This window comes from Sapajus apella, unplaced genomic scaffold, assembly GCF_009761245.1.
Source record: "Sapajus apella isolate SASKATOON/1434 unplaced genomic scaffold, GSC_monkey_1.0 scaffold3, whole genome shotgun sequence".
Lineage (NCBI taxonomy): Eukaryota > Metazoa > Chordata > Mammalia > Primates > Cebidae > Sapajus > Sapajus apella.
In genome coordinates this window covers 30581346-30599458 of record NW_022436943.1, presented here as the reverse complement: position 1 = coordinate 30599458, position 18113 = coordinate 30581346, and the positions used below count along the sequence as shown (strand labels likewise).

General features: G+C 34.9%; 1 protein-coding gene across 3 annotated transcripts in view; it reads right to left on the bottom strand.

The window, feature by feature from the left end:
• OXR1 (oxidation resistance 1) overlaps positions 1 to 18113 on the bottom strand; it is a 479029-nt gene that overhangs the window by 377005 nt on the left and 83911 nt on the right. For 2 of the 3 annotated variants that reach the window (XM_032246219.1, XM_032246253.1), the window contains exon 2: positions 12196 to 12354. In XM_032246219.1, the coding sequence (XP_032102110.1) occupies positions 12196 to 12218 (23 nt within the window). In that variant the 5' untranslated portion in view covers positions 12219 to 12354. Of the gene's footprint in view, positions 1 to 12195; positions 12355 to 17989; positions 18084 to 18113 lie in introns of those variants that run through there. The other variant, XM_032246229.1, reaches the window with a different exon arrangement.

Below are 18113 nucleotides of genomic sequence, written 5' to 3'. Positions count from 1 at the left end.
TGTGTGTGTGTGTGTGTATATATATATGTATGTACCCAATATAGGAGCACCCAGATTCATAAAACCAGTTCTTAGAGACCTACAAAGAGACTTAGACTGCTTAGACTCCCACATCATAATAGTGGGAGACTTTTTTTTTTTTTTTTGAGATGAAGTCTTGCTCTTGATGCCCAGGCTGTAGTGCAGTGGTGTGACCTCGGCTCACTGCAACCTTCACCTTCCCAGGTTCAAGCAATTCTCCTGCCTCAGCCTCCCAAGTAGCTCAGATTACAGGCAATAATGGGAGACATTAATACCTCATTGTCCGTATTAGATCAAGACAGAAAAATAACAAGGATATTCAGGACTTGAACTCAGCTCTAGGATCAAGTGGACCTAGTGGACGTCTACAGAACTCTCTACCCCAAATCAACAGAATATACATTCTTCTCAGTACCACATGACACTTATTCTAAAATTGACTACATAACTGGAAGTAAAATGCTCCTCAGCAAATGCAAAGAACTGAAATCATAACAAACAATACTCTCGGACCACAGTACAATCATTTAAATTAGAACTCAGTATCAAGAAACTCACTCAAAACCACACAATTTCACGAAAATTGAACAACCCGCTCCTGACTGACTTCTGGGTAAATAATGAAATTAAGAAAAAAATCAAGAAGTTCTTTGAAACCAATGAAAACAAAGAGACAATGTACCAGAATCTCTGGGACACAGCTAAAGCAGTATTAAGAGGGAAACTTAAAGCACTAAATGCTCATATCAGAAAGCTAGAAAGATCTCAAATCAACACCCTAGCATCACAATTCAAAGAACTAGAGAGACAAGAGCAAACTAATCCAAAAGCTAGCAGAAGAAAGAAGAATTGAAGAAGCTAGAGACACACACATACACAAAAACAAAAATAAATGAATCCAAGAGCTGCTATCTTTGAAAAAATTACCAAAATAGATAGACTGCTAGCTAGGCTAATGAAGAAGAGGGAGAAGAATCAAATAGACACAATAAAAAAAGATAAAGGGGATATCACCACTGATGCCACAGAAACACAAATCACCATCAGACAATACTATAAACACATTATGCAAATAAACCAGAATATCTAGAACAAATGGATAAATTTCTGGACACATACACCCTACCATGACTAAACCAGGAAGAAGTTGAACCCCTGAATAGACCAATAACAAGCTCTGAAATTCAGGCCATAATTAATAGCTTACCAACAACAACGACAAAAAGACTAGGACCAGATGGATTCACAGCTGAATTCTATCAGAAATACAAAAAGGAGCTGGTATCCTTCCTTCTGAAACTATTCCAAACAATTGAAAATGAGGGACTCCTCCCTAACTCATTTTATGAAGCCAGCATCATCCTGATACCCAAACTGGAAAGAGACACAAGAAAAAAAGAAAATTTCAGGACACTATACCTGATGAACATGGTGAGGAACAATCTTAATAAAATACTGGTTAACCAAATCCAGCAGCACATCAAAAAACTTATCCCACATGATCAAGTTGGCTTAATCCCTAGGATGCATGGCTGGTTCAACATATGCAAATCAATAAATGTAATCCATCACATAAACAGAAACAAAGACAAAATCACATGATTATCTCAACATATGCAGAAAAGGCCTGTAATAAAATTCAACATTCCTTCATGATAAAAACTCTCAATAAACTAGGTATTGATGGAACACATCTCAAAATAGCAAGAGCTATCTATGACAAACCCACAGCTAATATCATCTTTAATGGGCAGAAGCTGGACGCATTTACTTTGAAAATGGGTACAAGACTAAGATGTCCTCTCTCACCACTCCTATTCATCATAGTATTGGAAGTTCTGGGCAGGGCAATCAGGCAAGAAAGAAATAAAGGTATTGAAATAGGAAGAGAGGAAGTCAAGTTGTCTCTGTTTGCAGACAACATGATTTTATATTTAGAAAACACCATCATCTCAGCCCAAAGACTTCTTGAACTGATAAGACACTTAAGCACAGTCTTAGGATACAAAAATCAATGTGCAAAAATCACAACCATTCCTTTATACCAACAATAAGCAAGCAGAGAGCCAAATCATGAATGAATTCCCATTCACAATTGCTACAAAGAGAATAAAATACCTAGGAATACAGCTAACAAAGGATGTGAAGTACCCCTCCAAGGAGAACTACAAACCACTGCTCAAGGAAATAAGAGAGGACACAAACAGATGGAGAAACATTCCATGCTCATGGATAGGAAAAATCAATGTCGTGCAATGGCCATACAGTCCAACGTAATTTATAGATTCAATGCTATTCCCATCAAACTACCACTGACATTCTTCACAGAATTAGAAAAAACTATTTTAAATTTCACATGGAATCAAAGAAAACCTCATACAGCCAAGACAATCCTAAGCAAAAAGAACAAAGCTGGAGGCATCAACTGACTTCAAACTATAGTACAAGGCTACAGTAACCAATACAGCATGATACTGGTACCAAAACAGAAGTATGAAGCAGAACAGAGATCTCAGAAATAACATCACACATCTACAACCATTTGATCTTCCACAAACCTGACAAAAACAAGTAATGGGGAAAGGATCTCCTATTCAGTAAATGGTGCTGGGAAAACTGACTAGCTATATGCAGAAAATTATAAAAAAATTAACCCAAGATGGATTAAATACTTAAAGATAAAACCCCAAAACATAAAAACCCTAGAAGAAAACCTAGGCAATGCCATTGAGGACATAGGCATGGACAAAGAGTTCATGATTAAAATGCCAAAAGTAATTGCAACAAAAGCCAAAATTGACAAGTGGGATCTAATTAAAATAATTAACTTCCATATAGCAAAAGAAACTATCACCAAAATGAACAGTCAACCGACAATACAGGAGAACATTTTTGCAATCTACCCATCTGACAAAGGTCTAATATCCAGAATATACAAGGAACTTAAACATATTTACAAGAAAAAACAAACCCATCAAAAAGTGGGCAAAGGATATGAACGGACACTTCTTGAAGACGTTTATGTGACCAACAAACAAATGAAAAAATAGCTCAATATCACTTATCATCAGAAAAATGAAAATCAAAACCACAATGAGATACTATGTCATGCCAGTCAGAATGGTGATTATTAAAAAGTCAGGAAACAACAGATACTCACAAGGCTCTGGAGAAACAGGAACACTCTTACACTGTTGGTGGGAATGTAAATAAGTTCAACCATTGTGGAAGACAGTGTGGTGATCCCTCAAAGATTTTAAACCAAAAATTCCACTTGACCCAGCAATCACATTATGGGGTATATACCCAAAGGAATATAAATCATTCTGCTCTAAAGACACATGCACAAGTATGTTTACTGCAGCACTATTTGCAATAGCAAAGACATGGAACCAACCCAAATGCCCATCAATTGTAGACTGGATAAAGAAATCGTGGCACATACACACCATGGAATACTAAGCAGCCATAAAAAGGAATCAGATCATGTCTTCGAAGGGACATGGATGAAGCTGGAAGCCATTATCCTCAGTAAACTTACACAGGAATAGAAAACCAAGCACCGCATGTTCTCACTCATAAGTGGGAGTTGAACATTGGGAACACCTGGACACAGAGAGGGAAACAACAGACACCAGGTCCTGTTGGGGGTTGGGTCTTAGAGGATGGGTCAATTGGTACAGCAAACCACCATAGCACACATATACCTATGTAACAAACCCAAACGTTCTGCACATGTATTCCCCCTCCCCTTTTTTAAGAAAAAACAGGCCGGGCGCGGTGGCTCATGCCTGTAATCCCAGCACTTTGGGAGGCCGAGGCAGGTGGATCACGAAGTCAAGAGATCGAGACCATCCTGGTCAACATGGTGAAACCCCGTCTCTACTAAAAATACAAAAAATCAGCTGGGCCTGGTGGCGAGTGCCTGTAATCCCAGCTACTCAGGAGGCTGAGGCAGGAGAATTGCCTGAGCCCAGGAGGCGGAGGTTGCGGTGAGCCGAGATCGCGCCATTGCACTCCAGGCTGGGTAACAAGAGCAAAACTCCGACTCAAAAAAAAAAAAAAAAAAGAAAAGAAAAAACAAAAAATAAAAATAATTTAAACATGCGTAAAACAAAACATATATCATGCCCTTAATTATTCAGATGTGTCAGATTTGTTGAATCTTTAAAAATGTATAATAATGAGAAACTGATTATATTCATGAAAAAGATTTTCTATTACCTTGGTATCTTTTATTGTTCTGCCATATGTTTACATTAAGAATACAATATGAATTATTTTCATAAGCTTTGAAGAACACAGAGAAATCCTTTTGGATTTAGAAATCAGATTGTGTCAAAACTCTGCTTTCAACACTCAATTATTCCCATCACTGAATTTCTCTAAATTTACATTTGATACGACCTTTCACCTGTAACCTAGTAAGCCCATCAAATTTAGAACATACTCTAGTCGTTGTCTTGACCTACATCCCTCTCTGCTACCTCTCTAAGCTCAGTTCCTGGATTCTCCCCTTTATTAGCTATTTTCCACCTACCTGGCTTCCTAGACAGTTTCTCAGGTTTACCAGATACTTTTCAGTCCCAGCTTCTTTGTCCTCCCTGTTTCTCTGCCCGAAATGGTGTTCCTCTGCCCGAAATGGTGTTCCTCAACTATAAGAGTTGTATAGTTCATTTCTGCTTAAATGTCACCTCTGAGGAGCTTCTTCATACCAACTCTCCCACCCTCTAACATCGTACTCTATCTTTTTGAGCTGCTTATTCTTCAAAATAAGTATCACTATCTGTCATGCTGACATACTTTTTATCTATACCTGTCTTCAGCACAGCAATAGATAAAAATTAATGTAAGCTTCGGGAGAGCAGAAATTTCTGTATCATTCAACATTCTTTCCACAGCAATGAAAATTGTAAATAGTACAATGTAGATGCTCAAAAATTCATTGAATAAAGAAATTAATCAATATAAATATTTTCAAATTGTAATAAAAATATACTGCTAGTTTAGAAACAAATTATATTAATTTATCTCTATTTGTGTGAGAATTATTTTAAAATTAGCATTCATCCATAAACTAACTTCAAATTATTCTCAAAGCTCCTATCAAAGAACCTACTCTTAAAAGTGAAACACAAATCTAAGTGTAAATGAATGCACTGAATTCTTTTATTGACCATATAATGGTGTTGAAAAGTGTTTTTTTTTTTCTTGAATTAAACTGGAATAGTTTTGTAATCAAGCTGAAATCTTTTTACAATTTTAAAAACAAATAAAATGTAATCATAAAAGAAGATGGAGAATGTATACTAGGATAACACAATGTTGATAAGGATAACAATGTTGATAATTTTATATACTTATGGAGAATAATGTTTAAGACTTGACATTCAATTTTATTTGATCATGCTGAAAATAACATCTCTTAGCCTATATAACTATTTTGATAACTAAAATTATCTCAAAGATTATTGTCTGTTCTTTAACCTAATTGTTCAAGTCCACAAATGGCTGGTATTTAGAAACTACGGCCTTTAGGTTTGGAATGGACTGTCCAGTTTTATGTTAAAGCTTCTACAGTCTAAGGACATACTGGTTTGATAATTCACTGTAGATCTTCCACAGAAATGATTCATTTGAGAATGATGGAAAGGCTAATTTTAGAGCATATATTTAAATTCTTTGACCTGGATGTTATTCAAAAGGGAGACAATACATGTAACCCATTATCAACCCCTGAAGAACACTTGATTTTCATGTTTATATTTTTTCCCCAATACTGTTTATAAGCTGGTGATGAACAATGGACTATTTCTAATTACTTAGTTTGGGAGGGAGGGATGGTCAAGGTTACAGGTCCAGTAGGCTTTGGCCAAGAAAGAGAATAGAACTCATTAGTCCTTGTGGGGTTTGAACCTGCAACCTCGTACTCATTAACTGCACAGGTAATCAAACTCCTCTACCTAGACCAAAACTTACTAAGCAATTATTTTCAAGGATGTGATTTATATCTAGTTGGCATTAGTTTTTAAGGACAAAATTAAAATATAGTGTTTTACTAATTATTTGCCTATTCAAGGACAAATAATTTGAGGGAGATATAAGAAAAATATCCAAGTCTCCTATAAATGCCTAATTTTTAAAAAGCTATTCTAAAGGCACATAGCTGAACGCCAAAAAATGTTTGAGGTTTCTAAAAATGCAGTGTATTTAATTAAAGTGTCAATCCCAAATCAAAATAGTATTAATCATTTTCCTAATAAAGGGATTTCAATTTGAAAAGGCATATTTTGAATAGAAAGACATTGACATTTTGCAGAATTCATTAAATTTAACTTTAACCCAAATACCAATGCTTTATCTTCAAGTTTTATGCAATTTGGGGGGATACATTTTTCATTCCTCTTGAGCTTTTTTTAGCTATTCTATTCTTTATCTTCTCTTCCTAGGTTATTTTCTCTTAATTTATGCTGCCCTAAATGTTAGTTACACTACTCTATCTCTACTCCTTTACAAGCTGATCATTTCCACTTAGCAGGAGGATTCTTTGGTTTCAGGGTCTCAAACCCACTGTCTTCTCAGTACCTTAATAGAACAGCCATTCATTCAACATGAACTTAGTACTGAGAAATACTCATATTTTATCTCACAAGTAAGTTTTTCCTATCACACCGAAGACTCCTTTTTTTAATTAAAAATATCAGCCTTATATTTATGCCTAACCTTTCTCTTATTTTTTTCCTTTTCGACAATAGACCCTTCACAATTCTGACTTTTCCTTATAAAACTGGGACTAAAGACTTCCCTTACAATCTCTATTTATGCACATTGCTCCCCCTGCAAATCCTGATCGTTCCAAAAATAGAGACAGTTCAACTTCCTCTGCCATTGCAAATACATTAGTACTGTCCCTGAGAGCCTGCAATTTAGCAGCATAAACAGCACAAGTAGTTTGCAGAAGAGTAGCTATAGCAATTTTTGAGAAAAGAATCTGATTTCCCCATTTCCCCTCCTTAAAAAAAGTGGTTGCTTCTGTCTCTCCAGAATTTTCTCCTCCTAAATGCAGGTGAGGTGCCAATAATGATATAGAATGATTCAACTTCTTCATTTATTCATTAAATAAGATGTTAGATATAAATATTATAAATAATGTGAATAATCAAAGGAAGAAAATTTTCTGCATTTCAAATTTTGCATTTTCTCAACCCTAAAATTCTAAAATAAATATTGGTTTTTGTTGTGTTTTGTTTTGTTTTGTTTTGTGATGGAGTCTTGCCCTGTCACCCAGGCTGGAGTGCAGTGGTGTGATCTCTGCTCACTGCAATCTCTGCCTCCTGGTTTCAAGTGATTCTCCTGCCTTAGCCTCCCAAGTAGCTGCAGGTGTGCACAACCACACAAACTAATTTTTTGTATTTTTAGTAGAGACAGGGTTTCACCATGTTGGCTAGGCAGGTCTAAAACTGCTGACCTCAAGTTATCCACCCACCTCATCATCCCAATGTGCTGGGATTACAGGCATGAGGCACTGTGTCTGCCCAAAAATATTATTACTTTTGGATAAAGAGAATAATTAAAATGTTTTTATTTTCTATTAAAGTGTTATTGAAATTGCCAAGAATCATAATAGTATTTTAAATGATAAACATATGTAACAAAGATCATTCACCGTTTCTAAATTCAGTCAAAACATTAATAACTTACCCAACTTAGGCTTTGTTATTTTTCCAATCTGTAGGCATACAAAACAGAATATTTTGTTGACGTCTGATAAAATTCTTCTAACCAGCTGCAATATTTCTTAGTTACCAGCATGTTACTCAATGTTTATAAGGAATTAAATCTGGGAAACGGGTGAGCATACATAATAGGCCCTTTTCTCAAATTAACTAAAAGATGATGAACTAACAAGACTCTTTCTCAGAAACACATTATTTCTTCCAGGGCCTTGATGTCTACTATCCAGGTAGTTGCAACAAGATGGGGCTCTGCTGCATACCCTGAATCACACGGTACTTTGTGATCCAGTAATCTCTGAATAATTTTCCCCACAGCAGAAATATTTACAATCGTATAAAAGAAAAGCGGAAGATATCTGATGGTCCAGCTTAGACAGTAAAGTCAACAAACTACTGCCATGCACTGATACACCAGCCTCTATAGGTGATGATATGGCTCTTATATCCACCAAATGGACTGAGGGCTGTAGAAACTGTTCACTAAAAATACAAGGTGGCAAAGTATCATGCATGATTTGAGTCTAATTTTGCAAAAAAAAATGTGAATATATGCAGAAAGTAATATACATAAGCATTTTAAACAATAGTTTTCTACGAATGGTAGGATTTAGGTTATTTTTAGTTTCTTCTTTATAATTTTCAGTAGTGTTTGACCCTTTGAAATTAGTTTATTTCTTTATATTTAGGAATAAATTCAAGAGATATATTTGTATTTCTGAAAAATAAGTTATTTCATCCCAAGCAGGAAAAACAAATATCTATTTTGTTTTCAAACACACTCTACTTTTATTTTTAAAGCACTTATCACATTAGATCAGAGTTACTTGATCACTTATCAGTCTTCTGGCTTATAAATGAGCTCCAAAAAGAGCAATCATAAGTTTTAACCCATATTGTTTCCCTGTGCTTAGCACAGGGTATGGCACATTATAGATGCTCACTAAGTTTTGAGTGTCTACTTGGATTCTACCTTCATCCAGCAACTTCTTTTTCCCATACATGGCTCTAGTAGAATTACTATTGCCTCCGCAAGATGCTGCCCAGTCTTTAATATGGGACCAAAATTAAAGTGTTTTCAGCATCATGGTGAAAAATAATTTGGGTCAAAAAGATGTCATTTGGGAAAATCAGTTGAGCCTCTACTAGGATCTCTATTGACATACTGAGACCTTCCACTACTAAACCAACTACTTGCTACTCCCCAGGCCCTACTACACCCTGAGTTCCCACAATTTTGGTGTTACTGTACATATGGTGACCAGTATTTTGTCTCCAGTTAATTATTCCTGCTACCAGGAACAATTCTTTCCCTCAGATTAGGCTGGAACCTGTCACCTGTTTTGGGTTTCTGCAACAGATTCTGCACATCCCTTTGTTTCTATTTCAACCAGCATCAACTTACTCATTGTCTCTCTCCGATCATTATCTACTAAATAGGAAGATTCATGAAACAATCAAGTTCCACTCTTCCTTTTTTCCAACTGAAACTGTAGTTTCCTGGAAACTTGGAAGTTTCCTAGATTAAATATATTTCTTAGATTTTACATGAAATGGCTAAACTACTTTATATATATTTTTTCACGTATCACACATATAACTATTACAGCAAGAAAGTTTTTTAATTTGTAAAAAAGATAACTTTCTTATATAGGATATTTTAAAGCTGGGAGAATTGCTTAGGTAGTTGTTACTATGCCTATAACTATTCCAGCCTATACTTTTAAAATTCCTAGATTTTCGATGTGAGTCCCAACAGGCATCCTGCACTCCCGACATTAACCTCAGAGTTACATTTTAAAATCAACACATGGATATAGTCAAGTAATACAATGTCAGGTTAGGCAGACTACACGGTTCACAGATTGCAGGACATTTTGACTAGAAGCACAGTGGTAACATTGACAAGAAAGACAAGCAGAGGGAGTCTGGTGGAAGTGGAACTCAGAATCACAGGGGCAAACACTGGCAGTGTTGCTCCAACTCCTAGAAACAAAGAAGCAGCCCTGCGAGGCTCACCTCTGTTTGGCAGATGGATCCTTTATTGATAGATATATTCTGCCAAGTATACTCTATCCTGAATCCTTTGAACACTGGTGGCACGTAGCTCTCCTTGTTATGATTACATGGTTATCGGTCAAACTTCGGATTTAGTTTGTAGTTTTCCACAGAGAAAGCACTAGTCAGGCTAAATCAAGCATCACATACACTTAAATGTTGCATGTCTTATTTTAAATTAATAATCCTTCAGCCTAGTTAATTTTCCCATATCAGTCAATATTTTCATGTCTTAGTTTCTAGATTTCAAAACAGAGAGTCTGATGAGGGACTGGAATAACTTAACTAAATTAATGTAATGATAAGTTACTATTCATTCTTATTAAAATATTTATAAAACAATGATCCCCAAAATATAAACTAGATGTTAGGAATGCAGAAGAATTACAAAGGTTATTATGAAAAAGAGAAGGTTAAGGATGTCTAAACTATTTATCAGTGACATAAATCAGTGACTTGTTTTTCATGTTTTAGATTTACTTTCTTGTTTCCTTTGCTGTTAACACTTGGGAAACCCAAATGCTAAGAGGGAGAATGAAGATGCCAAACATCTCACAGCTGCATGATGGGGCGACACTGGGAAAACAAATTAATAGCTCCCTGCATTGAAATCTAATGCAGAACACTAGCTAGACTCCAGGGCAGTGCTGATAAAAATATCCAAGAATCATTTCTATAAAATTTGAGCCTGTAACATGGAAAGGGTTCTTACAAATTCCAGATAGATGAATTCTATAAGATAGCCTCATAATTTAAAGCTTTTAGAAGGATAATGTTTATTTACCATTGAATTGCCTCCTTTATAATTTTTCACTCATTTCCATGGCATGCACTTACAGAATATCTACTAAATTCTAGGTGCTGTGTTGGACAACTGGGCTGGAACCATGACATGCAATCTCCCACTTTGTGGAGTTCACTGTGTTTTGGAGCAACAATCATCTCCTCACATCACATCAAAGCAGTTAATAAAAGTATGCACTGAGATGCACCGAAGTCAGACCTATTTGTCAGTCCTGCCCTGAGTCTGTGACCAGGCCATGCCGCACACTCTCCTGAAATACAACAGTCATACCTGTTTCAATCTCCTCCTCCTCCTCCTCCTTTTCCTTCCCCCTCCCACCTCCTCCTCACTCTTTGACATGTTGCCTGCTTTTTGAGAATTCATCTCTTACACACAATTTGCCAGGAGTATAATTCCTTTAAGGAAATGTGTCAAGGTCTCTCAGGAGCTTCAGAGGATTCACAAGTGCTATGAAGATGATGTTTTTAAAAACTTTTAATAACTTAATTTCATAATATAAGTAAAAACATACTGTGCAGTAATAATTCACAATTTAAATACAATTTCTGTTTTATTATACTTCAGCTTAATTCGGGTTTTTTGTTTGTTTGTTTGTTTGTTTTTTTGTTTTTTTTTTTTTTTTGTCAGACTGAGATCCTAGCACCCCGGCCAAAAGATCCAAGGCTATCTTCTAGGGAGTCCATGAAAAGCAGGTCCTTCAGAAATATGACTCCATACAAATAATTATATCGTTGCCCTAAAAAAATTGCTTACTTCATTACAAATAAATTTATGGAGCTAAGTTGAGCCAATAACAACTGTTAAATCTGATGCTATCTACATTTCCAGCACAAATTGAAGAGCAAGGATAAAACAGGTTCTTAAAGAAATGGAAAAGATTACCACATTTTCCTTATATTCACTTATTGAATACTGTGAATTTGTATAAATGTCACTTATACATCTCTTTACATAAAAAAATCAAAGTTCAATAAGACACCTTCAAATTTATCCCTGCTAACATTGCTCTTCATTGCTATTGAAAAGCTCACTATTTGTCAGAAAAATATCTTTACACTTTTTAAAAATCCCAAACAGCTTTTAAACATGCACTAAAAGTCGAAGATTATTCAGAATGCCAGCTATTTAGAGATATGCATCTATAACAAATTTCTCTCTTCCATATTTAAGTTCTATTCACTTTAATCTGGGTAGATTTGTTCCAATACAAAACCTAAAGAAAAGAAGTACTGATGAGCAAATATCTACCCCTCTGGTACCCACCTACCTTATAGCAAGGAATATTGAAAAGATATTATATTACTTCTCTCTCTCCTATGGTATGCTGGGAAGAAATATATTGGATGTCACTGGGATTCAGTGTAAGGTTTGAGTCCTTTCCAGAGTCCCCAGATATCATAGCACTGAAAGTGTCAGACTTCTAATCCTAGATTTCTTTCCTTACCCTAACATGGGACAATAATCTTTGGAAACCAGATTTTAAGTTTTCTATCTGCCCAAGTTCTGCCAGTACAACTCCTTCACAAAACATTGCTCATGATATATATTTATTTACATTTAAGAAAGCCATTAACTCACCATGATATATTAGATACAGACATTGCAGCAACTTGTTGAGGAGTATCTTCTTGATTCCAGAACAGGGAACTAGCAGGTCAAGACGACAACACCACTAAAAATGCTAGCTTTGCTTCTGGAATGATGCACAAATCTCTTAGTTACTCAGTTTGGAAGGACCTATAAAGAAAAGAAATGCAATGAATGTCTCTAGTACCTGGTTTGTATGATTTGTCACAGATTTATTTCATCCAAATCAATCGTTTTGTCATGGTACAAGACACAAAAGAAAATATGATTTTTTTTTCTTAAACTGTAAAGAAAAAATTAAACCAAACATATGATAAGCTGAGTGGTTTACTTTTAAAACCAACTGAAAGTTTAATAAAATGTTCAATCCCCAAAGTAGAGAAGTCAAGGAAATAAGAGAATGTGATTTGGAGTCATCAAATGTCTTCTCATAAGACAATTCAGTTTTATATACCTATGATAAAAGGATTAGAACAAAGATCCTGATTAGCCTATAGCAGATACAAGAAAGAAAGAGAAAGAAAAGAAAAGAAAAGAAAAGAAAGAAAGAAAGAAAGAAAGAAAGAAAGAAAGAAAGAAAGAAAGAAAGAAAGAGAAGAAAGGAAAAAGAAAAGAAAGAAAGAAAAAAGAAAGAAAGAAAGAAAAGAAAAGAAAAAGAAAGAAAGAAAGAAAGAAAGAGAGAGAGAAAGGGAGAGAGAGAGAAATTCCATGACACAAATTACAATCACACCTGAGGCTTTAACAAAAATGCTACTACATATGGGTGAAAAAGGATTTTTATTGATTAATATGGGGGAAGTAAGCCAGGGTGTATTCATATAACAAATATAACAGCCATCTCCACACATATTTTTTGATGTTTACGATAATGTCCTATGATTCTGAATCAAAATCAATCAAATTAATTCCACAGTACTGTTAGCACTTTATTCAGTTCAGGTCATTAATCCAGTGTTTTTCAATTAAACAAATACTTGTTGAGCATATATTATATGCACATACACTATCCTAGCTATAGCTCAGGGATAAAGATGAATGGCACATGAATAAGACATTATCCTTGTCCTCAAAGAATGTTTTATGTAAAATAAGATGATTTCAATAAAATAGGGAAAGCGCTCTAATAAAGGTACATACAGGGTATGCAGGAGCACAGAAGAAGGGCTTCCTGCCTAGTCTTAGGGAATTGGAAAGAATTTCCAAAGATGTGCCCCAAATGATGACCATTAGGTTTGGCTACAAATTTATGAAAAAGCAACCCGAAATAAAGTGGCTTGGAAAAGAGTTTATTTTTCTCTCATGCAAATAAATCTTGACCTAAGAAGGGAAGGCACATATGGCAACTCCATGGACACCTGGGAAGAGAGCATCTTCTTTCTTGCAGTTTCACCCTTCTCAATTATGTGGTTCCCTTCATGGTCCAAGAGGTTGTTGAGTTCCAGTGAGCATGTCTGCATTCCTGCCAGCAGAAAGCAGGAGGAAGAAAAGGATGCTTCCTAACATTTACGCATGACATTTCTGCCTGATTTTTATTGGCCAGAGTTTAGTCACTTGGCCACTTTTAATCTAAGGATGACTGGAAAATGCAGCCATTATTTGAGGCATCTAGTGTCAACTGTAAACCAAAGTGCCTATCGGTAAGAAAGGCGGAGAAGTGGATACTGGCAGAAAACTAGCAGTGTCTGCCACTATGTTTAAGGCTTGGTGACTTTGGCCCCCAAAGTTTTGTGGTTTTGTACATACTGCAAAGTAGAAAACATGGGGCGAAGGAGAAATAGAATCAGTCCATTGTTTACTGATAATTTTACATATTATAATTTTAAATATCAAACTTTAGCTTCCTTAAGTCATTTATAAGTTTGCAAAACATTTCTCATGCTCTACTATTCTAAGTATCAATTATACAAAGATAAATAAAATATAGCATTTACACATAAAGAACTCACCATTTAACGTAGAGGCCATCACATTAAAAAAAAAAAAAGGACAAAAGCAAAGCACTCTCTGAAAATTGTTGTTGTGTACATACAAGCAGATATGAGTGGCTATCAAGGAATAAAGCAAGAAAAATGATTTTAATGAATTCTAATTTTAACTGGACCCTGACAGCCAGAATAATATCAGCCTGCTGGTGAAGTGAGCAGCTATGAAGGTCCATCCACATCCTAAGTTGTCTGTTTACATTCCAAAAGGGGGTGTCTATCCTGTCCTTGGTAAAATTGTTATGGCATATAGATGTACATCTGTAAAGACATGGGAACTCCAAATTCTGACACAACAGTTAACTTCAAAATTTTCCAAGCTTTATTGTCTGATTTTTATTGAGGGTACAGTTTACCAAAAACAAAAAAAAAAGTATGGAATATTGTCTGATGCAATTCATTTTTCTAGATATATTTAATTCCATCTTTAGATAACTGTATATCTGGATGTTATTTTCGTACCTAATCAAATTGCTTTTACTGAATTACATTTTGGAGTTTTGCCAAGTTTGCATTGAAAGACATCATTTAAAAAAAGATAAGCAACAAGCAAAAACCCAGACTATGAAATCAACTACTAGGGTTAGTGGATAAGTTGCCAACAGACAAATGCTGCCTTTATGAGCACTTAAAGGAAAAAACTGTTTTACTATTTTAGGTCTCAACACCTATAAAACTATTATTTTAAATTTCTGGTTTGCTTTTCTCCTAGGGTCATGACTGCAGCTTACTATACTTCTTTCCTTGAAGCTCTGAAACAAACCTGTGACGTTTCTTTAAGAACTATTCAAGACTTCTGCTAACCTTTTTTTTTTTTTAACGTTTTTGCCAAATTCAATTTTAACCTTTCTTAAATAAACACATAGATATATACATATGTATGAATACAAATATATATCATTTAATGTAAATACACAAAAAATCCCCTCCAAGTCATTTTTGAAATAAGAAAGTATAAAATTAAAAACACAAGTCGAGATTTGTTTGCTTCTGCAGAATGTAGAAATAATACAAAAACAAACTGGATCGTAGGATCTTACATAGAGCCATCTGAACCCATTGCTTTTGTAGGTCAAAAATGGTCAAATATTGTCAATGTGTATGATACAACTTAATATAACTGAAGAGTTAACCAAGATAACCTTAATGTTTCCCTCAGTTTGACAACTTTAGGTGGTTTTCTTCCTGTTTATGGCTTCCTGACTTCCTTTTCCTTAATGTATTTATTTCAGAAAACTTGCAACTGTAAATCCATTCTCTGCCCCTTTGAGATGTAAATCTTGTTTCAACCACCTGTCAGTTTCATAATCCAGTAATGTATTTCTCAAGGATCTGGGAGCCATCCCTTTAAAATGCAGCCATTGAAAAAGATAGCTTTGCTAGCTGCCTCTCCCTGTGGGAGGGTAAAAGTCTAATTTAAATAAGTGCCAACTAGTAAACAAAGATGGCATAATCAATTGACCAACCATGCCCTCCTAAAATGTCCTCTAGAACTTTTCTACTAGTTCATTCCAGCACTTAAAAACACTTCTGCCTTTTGTTTAGTGGAGTTGGGTTCAGTCTCTCCCCTCTATTACAATTATATGGAATCCAGTTTTCCTCACAGCTGTTTAACTCTGGTGCATTTTTTTCTTTGACAGGGTATTGCTTTTAGTCCATAAAGTTGAGGATAATTTCCTAAGATCCTAGCCACAATGTTTAAAAGTGCGATCTTTGCTCAATGTCCTTTACCTGCAACTAACAACTTGCAATTTGATAAGCTTAGATGTAGATTTCTAAAATGAAATAAATATTAGAGAATTGCATGTTTTCTGATGACATCAAAAAATAAAAAGAAAAATTTAAAAAGAAAAAAATCATACATGTTTATAAGAAGTAAATATTCAAACACACAAAAAAATTTATAGTGACCGTTTACAGCAATTATGATCATAACTCTAAGGTTCATTTTGGTGTTTTCTTTTCTTTTACAACTTATACCTATCTGATTTATTTTGTCAAGAATAGGCACAGTGTGCTATGCATCTACCAGGCACTCAAAGCTTACTGAATTGAAAAAAATTAAAAAGCCTGTTATATTTACGTTTTTATGATGTGCTATTTTAAATAAACTCTTGTACTGGGCTTATTTCTTTAAATTCCATTTAAATGATTCATTGCTTATCAATGCAATCCTTCCAGAGAGAATATCTTTCAAATCTCCACACAAGTTTAAATTTTGTGTTCATTTTGGTGATTTACAATCAATACAAATCTCCAACATCATTCTCCACACTTAAGTATGAATTCATAGCTTTCAGCCAAAATTCTAACATTACTAAGAGCCAGATCTGCCTCTTTGTCACAAGAGGAAGACTATATCTTCATGTTAGAGGAAACTTTTTAAAATACATGGAGTGATTTGACTTCCGCTGTATGCCTAGCTATAAGTTGTATGCATAGACAAAATTGTTTTCTTTAAGTCACTCCTTTAGTCCAATATTAAGGAAAATAGCATGTAATTTAATAAAGCCCATCTCTTTTAACATATTTATTAAAATGTGAATAGTCTTTGAATACAATGGATTATTGAGATGATACTTTACCAAAATAATTATTTTAATCATTTTATTCATGAATGAGATTTTAGGCTTCAAATCCAGCTGGAAAAAAACACTATATTTTAATAAATTCTTTTAGTTGTAATTACTTTGCCATTTCACAGAACTTCCATGAAGTGATTTTATTTAAGGAAAAGACACATTTTTCTAACCTACTTCTATGCATGCCTAGATGCTTCCGTATCATTAAGATCTTAAAATTCTGTGAATATCAGTTTAAGTAACCTACCATATAATTAATATAGGTTTTCTATATTTCATATTTAAAACAGTAAATCTGTAAAAACATTTCTTGGAAGAGGAACCAAAATGTTTCAAGATTTTGACCATAAGCACTGTAAGCATTAAGTGTACATAGTGAATTACATCGTTTTGCCTGAAGAAAAGAAGACTTCAATTCCAAGGGGGATATTAAACATTATAGATAATTTCAAACTGGGATATCCAAGGGTCCATTGGATTTTGTTTTAAGTGATGTACTGTGCAGGTAATGAGGTACATAAATACTGAAATTCTACTCAGGGCACTACAAGAGATAATAGGCATAAAATGTAGAAGAAAATGGATGAGGTATGAAGAGAAGGCTTTTATGGTAAAGATTCAAATAAATGTTAGCAGAACAAATTATCAAAGAAATACTAGATTCTTTTGAGTTTTACAAGGTGGATTCCTTTTTATTTTCCCATCAAATCTAAAGTCTCTTTCTTGTTTTCTTGTTTCCCTATAAATTTACCTTATTGATATTTCCCAACCTAGGCTCTCTACTCTTTGTGAACTTGCTTACTTACAATGCCCATACCTGAACTCTGAATATGCTATACATTTCTGATTTGTCTCTGTACTGAAATTTTCTTTTCCCTCTAATCTTACTTATCCAAATTCTTCAAGAATTAATACAAGGTCCACGAATCCTGTGAATTCTTGCCAGATAGTTTCATGCTCCTCTGATCTCCCCTCTTTCTGAACCAATCTACATCCAACTTAGCAACTAAAATACATTTTACATTAAAATGTGCACTACATTTTTTGTATTACTTTTGCTTTCCTAAATAAACTAGAGTTTGAAAAGGTCTAATTGTGTCTTTTATGTCCAAACTCCAGAGCATCTGGCTAAGTACCAAGAACTCTCCAGGTGTTAATACACTAAGGAGCAGTCAGAAAGTAGTCCTGCCTGCCCAGGGACTCAAAGAGACTCATGCCCACCTGCCTTCCAGGAAGTTCAGCTGACCTAGGTCCCACAGCAGATCCTGACACAACCCTGAAAAGTGGTTCCAGCCCATCTCACCTGCAGCTTGAGACAAGTTTGCCCACAGAGGTACCTGGAGGG